This window comes from Lutra lutra, chromosome 1, assembly GCF_902655055.1.
Source record: "Lutra lutra chromosome 1, mLutLut1.2, whole genome shotgun sequence".
Classification (NCBI taxonomy): domain Eukaryota; kingdom Metazoa; phylum Chordata; class Mammalia; order Carnivora; family Mustelidae; genus Lutra; species Lutra lutra.
This window is the reverse complement of record NC_062278.1, coordinates 116,624,042-116,638,629: the sequence shown is the minus strand read 5'-3', so window position 1 is coordinate 116,638,629 and position 14,588 is coordinate 116,624,042. Positions and strand designations below refer to the sequence as shown.

General features: G+C 40.7%; 1 protein-coding gene across 2 annotated transcripts in view; it reads left to right on the top strand.

The window, feature by feature from the left end:
- ATP13A4 (ATPase 13A4) overlaps positions 1-14,588 on the top strand; it is a 140,198-nt gene that overhangs the window by 26,455 nt on the left and 99,155 nt on the right. For both annotated transcript variants that reach the window (XM_047733203.1, XM_047733209.1), the window contains exon 2: positions 6,448-6,621. In XM_047733203.1, the coding sequence (XP_047589159.1) occupies positions 6,448-6,621 (174 nt within the window). The remainder of the gene's footprint in view (positions 1-6,447; positions 6,622-14,588) is intronic.

The window sequence follows — 14,588 nt, the reverse complement described above, 5'->3', positions numbered from 1 at the left end:
AAACTTGAAAGGATTCTGAACTGATAGAATTCAAAGTCCTGGGGTTAGAGCAGCAAGAGCAGCAAGCAAAAAATACTAAGTACGAATTGTGAAAATGCTAAAAAGATGTAAAAGGTGGGTGAGGTCAGGGGCTTATCATTGTGTAGGAGACTGGCTAAGACGACTCTGAGAAGAACATACTTGAAGGAGGCTTCCGCAAACGAGAGATAGCCAGCCATGGGAAGACCCCGAGGCAGGAGAGGGTTTCAGGACTGTGTTTGGCATGGCCGGGGCAGAACGAGGTGGTACGAGAGTGGCTTAGTTTGGGGTGGGAGGCCGGTGCAGACCACAAGGGCAATTTGCTTTCTTTCTTAACACTTTAGATTTCTTCATCTATTAAATGAGGGGCTGCACCCTTAGTGGGCACTTGTGAAGTGTGAATTATTTTCTACCATAGATTTCAGTATCAAAATTCTCTTGGTCTCCTCTGAGTACTGAGGAGGACATCCTGGCACTAAGACTAGGGACTTGCTTAGGTTAGGTGGGGCACACTCAATACCTTACTCGGGTTTCTCAACCTCAGCATTGTTTGGGGTCGGAGAAGTTTCTGTTGTGGAGGTTGACAGACATCTGTCCTCTGCACTGTAAGATGTTTACCTGCACTGGGGGATATTTACTAGCATTCCTAGCCTCTACCTAGCAGCTATGTCAGTATCACCTCTCACCTAGTTGACAATGATCCAGAATATCTCCAGCTATTGCCAAATGTCCCCTGAAGGCAGGATCACTCCTGGTTGAGAACCACTGGCCTTCAGGAGGAGGCTGTAACTCTGATGAGCAGCCTAGTATGAGATGAGAAATGAATCTGACATACGGCCTCAGGGTGGAGGAAAAGAGAAAGCATGGCAGGGATCAAGAGAAACAGGGGAGCACCTGCTCATTTAAAGGGGAGGCATCTCTTACTCTGATCAATTCTTTCTTCCTTTTTTCCTTTAGGTGCTCACAATTAGATTGTCTATATAAGCCTTGGTTCATGACACTCTCTTTACTTGGCAATGCTGAGTTGCATTTGTTCATTTATCTCTTTAATGGGTTCTTTATAATAACTTGATGGCTCTACCACCCCCAGCAAAAGCTAGGACCTGGATAATAGTCTACATTTGACAATGTGGTCCTGCCTTGTCTCAGTGGGGGTACCCATTGTCCTATAGTGTGTTTTCATCAATTCCTCGCCTTCATCAATCAATGCTTTCCTTTTGATGTAGCTTTCTTTTACTTAAGTCTATCCCAAAAATACACTTTAAATTTTTGTTGTTTTTAACCTTGTAAAAATGTTTCCATGCTTATGTAATTGTCTGCACCAACTTTTATCACTTACTAGTATGTTACTAAGAGTCATCCACGTTGTGGAGTGTTGCCGTAGAGTTTGTCTGAAGTGCTGTGTAAGATCCCAGCGTATGAATGTACTGCAGGGCCTCATCCTCTCTCTCGCCAGATGGTTCTGGGATAGTTCCTGGGTTATTTTGTTATTTTCTAGCAGAATCTTCTAGTACAAGAATATGGGTACTGTGCTATCACGATTTCTGATTTATTTTATTTTATTATTTTATTTTATTTTTTATTTTAAGATTTTATTTATTTATTTGACAGAGATCACAAGTAGGCAGAGAGGCAGGCAGAGAGAGGGGTGGGGGGGAAGCAGGCTCCCTGCTGAGCAGAGAGTCCGATGTGGGCCTCGATCCCAGGACCCTGAAATCATGACCTGAGCTGAAGGCAGAGGCTTAACCCACTGAGCCACCCAGGTGCCCATTTCTGATTTATTTTAAAGAAAAGCTAGAAATCAGAATGTTTATGTGAAAGCAACTGGGGGACCAATATAAAGTTTTAAGAAATTCTTACCAGGCCAAGAAGAAACCTGTCTGCAGGTCATTCTTCTTGAGCCTCCAGTTTAAGATTTCTAGATTCAGTCAATCTGGTTGAGAATATCTCACATTGATCTAGAAGTCAAATGAACTTAGGAGACCCTTGGGAAATCATCCTTCAGCATTGAAGTGTTGAGCAAGAAGCTACTGAGGTAGAAATTGGAGTAAGGTGTGTGGTCGGGATAAAGAGTGATGTAAATTGCATTCATTTAGTACAATTTAGTACAGAGAAACATTCTCTTCACACCCAAAATTTGGAAATAAGGGAAAAAGATTATCTTAAGGAAGAGAAACTTAAAAAAAAAAAACCAAATCACTTAAACTTTCAAATATTTAGTGGAGCCAGTAAAGAAATGCAAAATTGTCTTAAAGAGAATAAATGGCTTCCAGGCTAATGGGATTTTACCATAATTTGATTGAATGAATTATAATGATTAAAGAAGGCATGTCAGTCAGGGTGGGAGACGGTCATAGAAGAGTCCAGAGCCCATTTTAAGCACCATGCTTGCATACAGTTCCACTGGCAGGACAATCAGGTTCGGAGACAGTGCTGTTGGGAAAAGAAAAACTCTTAATACCTACCCATGTATTCATCTGGTCTTGGGACTGTTGCATACATCTCACTCTCTCATTCCAACCAGTGTCTTGGACCTGGTGACCTTGAATCTTCTCTGTGAGAGAAGTTCTGCTAGCTAGCTCTGGGACTAGAATGCTGAGAGCCACTCTCAGGACTTGGCGAGCCCCCAGATGATGACATTACCCTAGAAGTTTCCTGGAGTCAGCCAATGCCCTGCTCTCATCACCCTCTCATGTGCATTTCCAGAAGCATTGTCTTCATACCTCTACACTCATTAAATGCTCACTTAGTGTCAGGCCCCAAGTTCAAGTACAGAATGTAAACTCTGGAAGGATCAGCCTTGATTCAGCCTCAAGAACCTTCTAAGAAAGGGTTTTACCTAGAATGTGGGAGCTCTCTGAATCTCTATGGAGAAGTCTATTTGTATGCATCTGTGTGTATTTTTTTTCTGGCGATAGGGTCTATAGACTTAAGGGGCTCTGTTGGCTGAGGTAGTTGAGACCACTGCTTTGGAGAGCATAAGTCTGACTTCTTGAATATTGGGGTTCTGCAGAGGAGAAGACCTGGACTCCTGGCAGCCAAAGATTAAGCCCTTAGGAATGCAAACGACCTAGATCTCCAGGGACAGAGGGAACAGAAGAATCTGTGGGTAGCAGGGAAGAGAAAGAAAGGGACAGTGTGCTATTTCATAATGCATGTAGACTGCCATGAGTGTGATATTCTTTTGACATTTTCTCAATATTCTCTCTTTCTCTCTCTCTCTCTTTTTTTTTTTTTTGGCTGATTTATTCCTTTTTGTGGGAGGTAAGTGTAGGTGGAGTGCAGAGTAGCAAGAAAGTTCCCTCAAGAATTTTCAGGGACGTGGGAGGCACTCCATAATGTAGGAAGTAAACTGCTACAGGGTAATAACAAACAGCACCATGCTAATTTTTGCAATTTTAAATCCAATACCTACTAATAGTCCCTGCAAAGCAATTTACTTCCAATCAGTATAATTCAACTTACGTCAATAAGCAATAATTGAACACTCCTTATCCACACTATTCCAGCCTTTCTACTAAAAGTTTGACAATAGATTATTGGTCATGAGCTATTAACTGAGGTAGTGTCCACAGAACTGAAGGCAGGCAAGCTTTTAAAGCAATACTCTGGTGTAACCAGGGGATATTTACCTGGCCTGGCTGTGATACTTCTGGTCTACTGCTGTACCAGTGTTTTTATTAGTAGCACCCAATTCAGATGACAATTTATATAGTCATTTTTCTATATAACCCTTATATTGCTCTAACCTTGTTTGTTCTTATCTGTTTATGTGTCTCTCTTTCCATTAAACTGAGCTCCTTGAGGCTAGAGACATCATCTCATTCATCTCTGTGTCTAGCACATGTCTGCTCTTTTGGTGGACACTTAAAAATTATTTGTTACATTGAACTGAAATCCAAGGCAGAATGAAGAAGAAACTTAGAGTGGAAATGACCAGCTCACGTTATCTGCCCTGTGCTGCAGAGGTCTAGACCAGAGGTCTAGTTTTGAGTTATTTATGAGCTTTATGCTTTGAGAAACTTATTTAATCTCTTTCAGCTAAATGGAAGAGTAGATGCAAAGTGCTTGGTGAAGGGCTTCGAAGTGTTCAATAAATCTTAGCTACTATCATTGTTACCAATAATAGTTGTTGATCACATCTATTATATATAATAACTTTGAACTTCAGTTTTCTTAGCTGAAAACTGAAGGTAATAATTCCTGTTTACATTATTTCGATAATAAACATGAAGACAATTTAGAAACTATAGAGGGCTCTCATTGCATAGCCCATAAAAGAATACATGGTAACAGAGATATCTGTGCTTCTAGAATTGGTGTAACTTGGACATATTACATGGGGGGCTCAATTCATGGGCAATATAAAGAAACTTTTAAATATAACATTCAAAAAAATATGATACCATGTCTGGGTTATTAGGTAGAAGTTGACCTGTTCCAAACTGTAGAAACATTAAAAAGCACATGGGAAAAGATAATGGGGTAGACTCAGAACAGGTATGGGATTTAAGATTGGGATCCTGTTCAATATGGGGTCAACAAAGCATTGCTTCAAGAATGATGAGCGGGCAGAACAATTTCAGACCTGGCAGCTGGAGAGCAAGAGCTTGAGTTTGGGACAAGAGAGGGTTCATGTCAAGAGAGACATTCTAGTTTTCAAAATTGGCCAAGAGCTTATGTTTCTGAGTTAATGTGAATACTTTATCCAGGGCACACCAAATGTGGACAATACTGAAGGCAGACAGTCAGCACCCATAGACACTGCTAATATGAGGAAGGCCCCCCAAAATTTCACATGTAAGCGCCTTTAGCCAAGGATCACAGAAACCCTTCTGATAATGTAATCTTTACCAAGTGAGACAAGGAAGGTGGCTGATTTAGAGTTGTGTGTTCCAGCTCCCTTGTTATCCTAACAGGCAGTCCTAGCGGGAGCAGAATGATTGACATGAGGAATTCTTAGATCTAAATGCCAATAACTGAGGGGTAGAATTTCAGGTCTACTTCAGGGGAAATGGTTAGATGGTAGTAGAAGCGGCAGTAACTAGCAGCATAAGCAGCAGCAGCAGTAAACGCATGTGTAGCCCTTACGCGTAGTAACTTATTTAATCTTTACCATAACCCTGTGAAGTGGGTTCTATCACCACCCCCATCGTATGGATGAGAAACCGAAGAATAAAGAGCCTAAATAACGTGCTCAGGGTCATACCCAGCAAGTGGTAGAGTTAGGCTTTGAATCCAACGTGTCTTGGTCCAGAGAATATGCTTTTTTTAAAAAAAATTTTATTTTTTTAATTTCTTTTCAGTGTACCAGAATTCATTGTTTATGCACCACACCCAGTGCTCCATACAATATGTGCCCTCCATAATACCCACCACCAGGCTCACCCAACTTCTCACCCCCGCCCCTTCAAAACCCTCAATTGTTTTTCAGAGTCCATAGTCTCTCATGGTTCATCTCCCCCTCCAATTTCCCTCAACTCCCTTCTCCTCTCCATCTCCCCATATCCTCCGGGTTATTTCTTATGCTTTTAATGAAGATACTTGATTTCTCAGTTTTGGCCACGAGGATCAGTATAATGGATACCTTTGACTTTGTGTGATAGAACTGTGGAACTGAGGCCTTAAACTTTAGGGCTGGTTTTCCATTCTGTCTCAGGCTGTACTTGGAAGGAAGAAGGTTGTCCAGATTTTAAATATATTAGAAGACTCTTCTCTTGCCATATTTGTATCATTCAGGGTCTCCTCCCAGCTCATAGCAAGGGCTCAATAACCCAAATAGTTTCTATGAATTTTCCCCCATGCTGTGAAATTCTTTGTGCAACTGAACAAGGGTGGAGGGTGGGAATGCACAGCCCCACCCTAAACTCCTGACGGCAGGTTCGAAGTTAATTACTCACCCTCTTGTGGGTCAAACACTTTCATCACATCCAGACTACACCCTCAAAGCCTGGTTCTCTCCTGCCCATGTGACTGCTGGTCCTCCCATCACATAGCTCATAGTCATGTCTGTGAAGGCTATGGATCAAACATGGATTTGACTCTTGGAAACAGAATTCTTAGCTTGGGGGCCTTGGTCAGGTCTTTCCATTCAAGCTTTCTTAGCTTAACCTTATCATTTATGAACGAGGGTAATATCATTCTATTCAAGGAATGTTCAAGAGACTTAAGATAATGTATCTCTTAACATAGTGTTTGGCACAGAGTAACCAGGTGCTTGAATGATAGCAACTGAGTTTCCCAGTTTGATTGCAACTTCCTGGAGGCCTGGGAACACGTGGTATTTTGTTAGGGATTCTTCTCCAGTTTCTCAGTCTCTCCTTGACTTCTTCATTCTCCGTCCCCAGTTTTGTCACCAAAATCCCAATTGGTTGATTTGCTATTTACTGTACTTAACCGATATTTGGGGTCATTTTGATTCTTCCCCAGGAGATATTTGGCTACCAGACTCAAGGCTGCCGGAAAACCCTCTGTCTTGCTGGATCCATCTTCTCATTTGGGATCCTCCCCTTGGTGTTTTACTGGAGACCTGCTTGGCATGTGTGGGCAAACTGTGTCCCATGTTCCTTACAAGAGGCAGATGTTGTGTTGCTGAGGACAACGGTAAGTGTGCATCTGGCTTTGTACCTGGCGGCCCTTTCTCTTGGACAGCTCATTGCAGCATGGCTGTGGGAGACGTGCACATGGAAAGTTCCATCACAGCCTTGCATTTATTTACCAAGAACTCAATAATTTGTGTACGACAGGATTTCATTAAAAAGACCTGCTTCACAGGATATTCCTTCTAAACTTGTGAGTCTTGTGAATATTAGAGCCTGTAGAACCCTCTGAACAGCTGAAAGTAATGGGTAATGTGAAGTAGTTAAGGCAGGCAGCAAGATACAAAGTTCACATGGATGCTTCTCCCATGTCCTGATGTATCTACTATCCTAGTCCCCCTCGAGCAACTCTGCAGCAAGGGATGGGAAGAGGTAGGGAGGAGACAGGGAGCACCCCTCTGGGGAGGATACTGTCTTCTGTTGATTTGAGAGAGCCACAATCTTTGAGGGAGTGTGTTGCGTCCTGCAGATAAGCCAGGTGAAAAAAAAAAAAAAAGGCAGCCATCTTGTTCTGAGTTCATTGTCTCTCTCTCTCTCTCTCTCTCTAATACAAAGTGCTGGTGTTAGGCAAGTTTCCCTGAATTTGCTCAGCGAATACTTCCTCCTAGCATTCATTCCACTTAGGCAATGTGTGTCGTTCCTGTTCCTGCTGCCATGTCAGCTCCACAAGGGAAGGGATTATTTCTAATTACCTAATTGCTGCATTAGTTCCTGCATGTGGTGGGGATTCCATAAATACATAGTGGCCGATAGGCTGAAGTTGCTCTTCCCATTGATAGGAGTCAAGATACAGTCTCACAGAACGATCTGTCTCTGACTGACTTTTAGTGAGCGTTTCTCACAACACATCAGCCCAAATGACCCAGAATGACAGCCAAACTATTGATAAATCAACCTCTGCTGGGCTGTTAGCACCTCTTTATACATAGCAATCTCTCGAGGTAAACACACTATTTAATGCGGCGAGAGGGGAGGATAGCAACAAGTCATAAGCATGAAACCAGAGGTACCTCCTTCCAAGCTTTACTATCGTTCTCAGGGGCCAACGCTCTTGCTGCTGCAGAAACAACCTCAGGAACAGAAAAGCTTCCTGCCTTTCAGAGTGTACCGCCAGACTCTCTGGATCTGAGAAGGACTGGCTGGTCTAGCTGTACTGTCTGAGACTGCAGGCAGAGCCGAGGTACAGACAGGAATAGGAGGAAAGAGGCAAGAAAGTGGCAATGGAAGGGAGGAAAATGAAAGAACTTGAGGGGAAGTGTGTAAAGGGAAAATGAAGAGGGAGAAAAGAGAAAGAAACACCCAGTAAGGGAAACAAACAAATGTCAACCAAAAGGGAACGAGTGTACCGTTTGGGATTCGGAGTCAAGAGGTCCTAGCACTCCAGATGTGTGACCCCTCGGGAGTGTTACCTAACCTTTCAGGACCTCGATTTCCCCACTTGGGAAATTGACCTAGGAAGAGTACTTGTTCTTGCTTGTGTTGGTGTGAGGATGAAATGAGGTTGTGGATTGAAAAGCCCGTTGCAAATTGTAAAATACGTGATCAAAGATCATTTTAATTGTGAGTGAGTGTGTGTGTGTGCGTGTGCGTGTATTATTGCTGAGGCAGTTCTGACTGCTTTACAGAAGAGTCTGCTCTGGGCTAGGTGCCCCACATATAACAGGCGGCTTTCTGGAAGCTGTGCCCTCCCCTTTTGAGCCAGGAGCATTCCCTTCCAGGATGGGGGACATGGGAAAGAGGTCTAGGGCCTTCGAATCCCCGGTATTCACCCATGCTCCATGAGGTCACCTCTCCCGGTGGCATGTGGTCAACTTTGCACCTGGCTACATACTGGAAAAAATTTAAAAACACTGGTGCCTTAGGGTGCTGTGTTCCATTCTCTTCCTCTTTGTTTCTTTCAAAGTGTTTTAAGCCCCTCTCCCATCTCACTGCCCTCCATAACTAATCAGAGCCATCTAAACCAGCTTCAATCTTGCCTTTTTCATCTTGATTTCAACTTTAATTTTTAATTACCTCCTCTTATGTGTCATTTTAAATGGATTTGCTATGCCAGAAACTCTCCAAATAAATGAGGTTCTAAATTAGTCTTTATGTAATTAGACAAGAACTCAATTATACCAAACATTCTTACAATCTGAGCTTTAGATGAAAAGAAGCTTTGGTCACCAATAGTTTAAAAGTCTGTGGCTAGGTTATTTGCATGAAATGACACCTTAAAATTTTTTTATTTGAATTATATTGTGATAGCTGGACTATAAAGACCTCCCATTAAGGAAGGCTAAGAAAACTACTACCTGAAAATGTGTTGTATGTCTATTTTTCATGTTATTAAAAAATCAGTACTTGGTATTTATCATCAATCTCACACTGGTAAGATTACAGATCATTAACACAGACACCGATGAGGTAGTCATTTTTTAACATTAAAAAAAGTGGGGGCGGGGCGCTGAGGTACTGACGAAAAAGTCTTTAGTGCTCAGTTTATTTTCAGTTTCCCATCTCTTATTAAGCCCCTCTAAGAGTGAGATTTTTCCAAAATACAAGAGTAATTACACTTTTATTTTGTAATTTTAAAAGTGGCATTTTATTCATTATTCATTTACTTCTGAATTTTAACTGATATCTGTAGGGTTGCCACATTTCTATGCAAATACCATGATTTACATTCATTGGTGTTTTGAATTCAGATGCTCCTGATAATTTCCATAGTTTTTATCTTTATTATAATTACAGATGTATTTTTTTTTTCCTTTCCTGTCATATGTGACATGTTGTTAAAGACTCATGATGTGCAGAGGAGAATGTGATGATTGGTTACTAGGCTGAGTCAGGGTGTTTTATTTCAGTGTTTTAATGGGGAGCATTTTTCTTCAGTTTCACCTAAAGATGTCAGTGCTGGGGGTCTTAGTTAGAAAACTCAGAAATTCTTCAACTCAGCCATGCAAATGGCATCCGAAGACCACCAGCCCCGGGATGCTCTTAGCCACCAATATTTGTATTCATGTATTCTGGATTCCTGACTCATCTTTCCCTCCTTCTCTGTAGTCCTCTCCAAGCCCAGGTGCCTCCCATCAATGCCGTTTCCCAAGGGAGCCAGACACTTTTTGTCTTTGCTTTTACTCATAACATTTCTTCTGCTATTTTCTAACCTGTTCATTCATTCAGTTATTTATTCATTCGCTAAATACTTCCTGAGCGCCAATCATGTACCAGACATTGTTATAGGTACCGGGAATACAGCTATGACCCAAACAGATGGAAATCCCTGTCCAGTAGAGTGACATTCTGGTGAGGAGTCAACTTGTACATGCACACACTCACACGCGCGAGTATAGAAAGTAGGTGTTCTACTGCTATTTGTGAAAACCTAGTCATCTCTCAGCCATCTACCTCCTTTTCCATTGCTGATCCATTCTCTGCCTCAATTCTGGGGGGAATTAATTACCTTTCCTTCCTTCTCCTTTAGTTCCGTATTTTCACCTCTGACTGCTATAATGCTTTCTGCAATCTGCCCTGTATTAAAATGCTATTCATTTCACATTTTATAAAACAGAATTTCATTGACTATTTCATATAATTTCCATAACAACCCTGGGATATGGGCACTATCATCTGTCTCTATTTTACAGATGAGGATACAGATAACAGCTTTGCAGTCTAGAAAGCCTAGTAAATGTCACCCAGGATTTCCCTCCCCCACTCCTCTCTCCCTCTTTCCCTCCTTCCCTCCTTCATAAATTTGATGAACACAGGTTGTGTGCCAGCCACAGGGCTAACTCTGGACAGGGAGTGGGGTATAACAATTAGTCAAATCAAAGTTCTTGACCTCATGAAGTTTACTAGATCACTAAACAAATAAATATAAATATCTAATTGTTATAAGTGCTGCTCAGGAAAGATTCATAGTTATGGTAAGATTATAAGACAGGATAGGGCTTTGACCAAGGCTTTCCAATCTCCAAAGGATAATGAGTCAAAAGGTGATGGTGGCTGGTGGGGAGGGGCACATGGGAAATGGCTCAGGAAAAGGTAATAGTATGGACAAAGAACTTGCACCTGTCTTCTGATCCTCTAAATCCAGAATTTTTCCTCATTATGCTATATTCCTTTATTTATAGTTTTTATTTTATTAGATTATAGGCTTTTTTTTTTAAGATTTTATTTTTTTGACAGAGAGAGAAATCACAAGTAGGCAGAGAGGCAGGTAGAGAAGGAGAAGCAGGTTCTCTGCTGAGCAGAGAGCCCGATGTGGGGCTCGATCCCAGGACACTGAGATCATGACCTGAGCCGAAGGCAGAGGCTTAACCCACTGAGCCACCCAGGCGCCCTAGATTATAGGCTTTTTGAAGACAGTAACTGTGACTTACTTTTCATTCTCCACATCATCTAGTACGTGGCCACAGCAGGTGCTCAATATTTATTTAATACAATTAAATAAATTGAATTTAATCTGTAATAAATGGTCTCATGGTTTTTACCAGCACTTTCCTACAAAGATGCTAAAGTGAAGAGTCAAGGCTGAGAAAGTAAGAGAAGACAGTATTATATTTCTTTTAGGTACACATTTCCTCTTCTGAATCACCTTCCCCCACCCCTTATTTCAACGTGGTTTTTCCTTAGACATCCAACCAGAGAGCCCTGAGATTCTGTGGGTTCTCCTATCAGAAATGATTCTATGTTAAGAAAAATAGTTTGTCCTTCATAACACAGGGCTATTTATTTATTGACTTTTTTTTTTAGTGTACACTTTAATCCTAATCATCTATTATACCCATCCCCCTCCTACCTCCCTTCCAGTGACCATTAGTTTTTTTGTAGTAAAAGTCTGCTTCTTGATTTGTCTCTCTCTGTTTCTCTCTTTTGTCTCCTTTTGCTTGTTTGTTTTGTTCCTTAAATCCCACATGTGAGTGCAATCATGTGGTATTTGTCTTTCTTCGACTGACTTATTTCACTCAGCATTATACTCTCTAGCTCCATCCATGGCTTGCAAACAGCAAGATTTCGTTCTCTTTTGGCTGAATAATATTCTTGTGTGTGTGTGTGTGTGTGTGCGTGCGCACATCTTCTTTCCCCCTTCATCTATCGATGGACACTTGAGCTGCTTCTATATAATTTGGCTATTGTAAACAATGCTGCAATAAACATAAGGGTGCATATATCCTTTCAAATTAGTGTTTTTGTATTTTTTGTGTGTGTCAATATCCAGTAGTGCAATTACTGGATCATACAGTAGTTTTATTTTTATTTTTACTTTTTGAAGAATAGCCATACTGTTTTTCACAGTGGCTGCATCAGTTGGCATTCCCACCAACAGTGCATGAGGACTCCTTTTCCTCCACATCCTCACCAACACTTGTTTCTTGTGTTTTTTTTCGCCATTCTGACAGGTATGAGCTGATATCTCATTGTAGTTTTGACTTACATTTTCCTGATGATGAATGATGTGAACATCTTTTCATTTGTCTTTTGGCCACCTGTATGTCCTCTTTGGAAAAGTGTCTGTTCATGTCTTCTGTCTCTTTTTAAATTGGATTGTTTTTTGGGTGTTGAGTTGTATCAGTTCTTTATATATTTTGGATATTAACCCTTTATCAGATGTGTCATTTGCAAATATCTTTTCCCACCCACTAGGTTGCCTTTCAGTTTTGTTGATTGTTTCCTTCACTGCGCAGAAGTTTTTATTTTGATGTAGTCCTAATAGGTTTTTTTCTTGCTTTTATTTCTCTTGCCTCAAAAGACCTATCTAGTAAAAATGTTGCTATGGCTGATGTAGGAGAAATTTCCACCTGTGCTCTCTTCTAGGATTTAAAAAAAAAAAGATGTTATTTATTTATTTGTCAGAGAGAGAGAGAGAGAGTGCAAGCAGGGAGAGTGGCAAGCAGAGGGAGAAGCAGGCTTCCGCTGAGCAAGGAGCCTGATGTGGGACTCAATCTCAGGACCCTGGGATCATGACCTGAGTTGAAGGCAAATGCTTAACCGACTGAGCCAGCCGGGTTTCCCTGTTCTAGGGTTTTTATGGTTTTAGGTCCTACATTTAGGCCATTGATTCATTTTGAATTTATTTTTATGTACGGTGTGAGAAATTGGTCCAGTATCATTCTTTTGCATGTAGCTGTCCATTTTCTTAACACCATTTGTTGAAGAGACTGTATTTTTGTCATTGCATATTCTTTCCTACTTTGTCAAAGATTAACCGACCATATAACTGTGGGTTTGTTTCTGGGTTTTCTACTACTTCCACTGATCTATGTGTTTATTTTTGTGCCAGTACCATACCATCGTGATTACTAACAGAGGGCCGTTTGTATTGTGATTTACAGTTTGCAAGGTATTTGCAAATATGTTGCCTCACATGGTCTTTTCTGGTAGAGATTATTTCCCCCCTCCCCTGCCATTTTACAGATGGAAGCATAGAGAACTTTAAAGAAAAGTTCAGAGTCCCATAGCTGTAAGCAGTGAAAGAAAAACTTCTGTCCAGAGCTGAACTGGAATTGGAACTGGGGATCTTATTACCCTCCTGCCAGTAAGCAGGCTCCAGAGAGGCAATACTGTAAAACGGTAGAAGAGTGGAGTCTGGAGCCTGACTGCCTGGGTTTATTCCCAGTGTTGCTCTTGACCTACTTTGAGCAATGTATTAGCTTAGGCTGCCATAATAGCATACCACAGACGGGGTGCCTTAAACAATAAAAACTTATTTTCTCACAGTTCTGGAAGCTAGAATTTCAAGATCAAGGTGTTGGCAGGATTGGTTCCTGGTGAGACCTTTTTTCTGGCTTGCAAAGGACCAAATACCCTCTCTCTGTGTTCTCACGTGTTAGAGGGAGAGCTTTGGTTCTTTCTCTTCTCATAAGGGCACCAGTCCTATTGCATTAGGAACTCACCCTTATGGCCTCACTTAATCTTAATTACTTCCTCAAGTCTTTATCTCCAAATGCACTCACACTGGGGGATAGGGCTTCAACATATGGAACCAATCCATAACAGGCAAGTTACTTAGCACATCTCCACCCACTTTGCCTCTACTTACTCTTCTTGTGTTAAGTGGTGCTAACAATAGTGCCTGCCATATTGTCATGAGAAATAAATGAGATGGTACATGTTAGGTGCTTTGATGAAATCCAGGCCTGGCATGTAGTCATTCCATGGGCCTTGGTCACTACACACTTTGTAAAACCAATTTTGACTTTTTATTTGTTACTTCTTACTATGCCCCGCATCTCCAGACATTTTGGACAATTAGCAAACTCACTACCCATTATTCCTTCAGAAAATGATCATGAATACAAGCAAAATACATAATCTCCCCAAAAGTATATGCTGAATTGTTCAGAATTTCCTTTTTTTTTTTGTATACAAACATAGATATAGCTCTTGTTTTGTCATACAACTTCCCTGCTTTGTCCTGTCTCCATACCACTACACCTCTCCCCTTTGTCTGGCAACATGTACCAAGAGTACTGAGACAATAATTAGTGAGAGATTTCTTCAATGCACAGAACTTTCTTTCTCTATTTTATAATTAAATCCTACATTCTAGCCAATGTCAACTTTTTCCAGCTAAGCAACTTTGGGAATATTAGGTCAAGCTCTTAAGAGTATCAGTGGGTATGACCAAGAAGGAGAAAGGAAAGAAAAAAGTGATAATTAAAAATAAAAAGAATAAAAAAATAAATAAATAAATAAAAAGAATAATATTTTGCCACAATCATGGGTCTGTAAAGACTAAAAATAGTGTTTTAGAAAGAACCTGAAAAATGTAAGTTATTATTACTTTATTCATAATCCTCTAAGTACTTCATCTTAGCTAGAGTTTATGTTTTTAGCATCATGATGTATCCACGTCCAAATGAAAAATACTGCCATTCTGATACCTCTTTGGAACTTTGCAATGGGTTACTTTTCCTCATCTTTTTAAATTTATTCTTTTATTATTATTATTATTTATTTATTTATTTTTTTTGGTAAAGATTT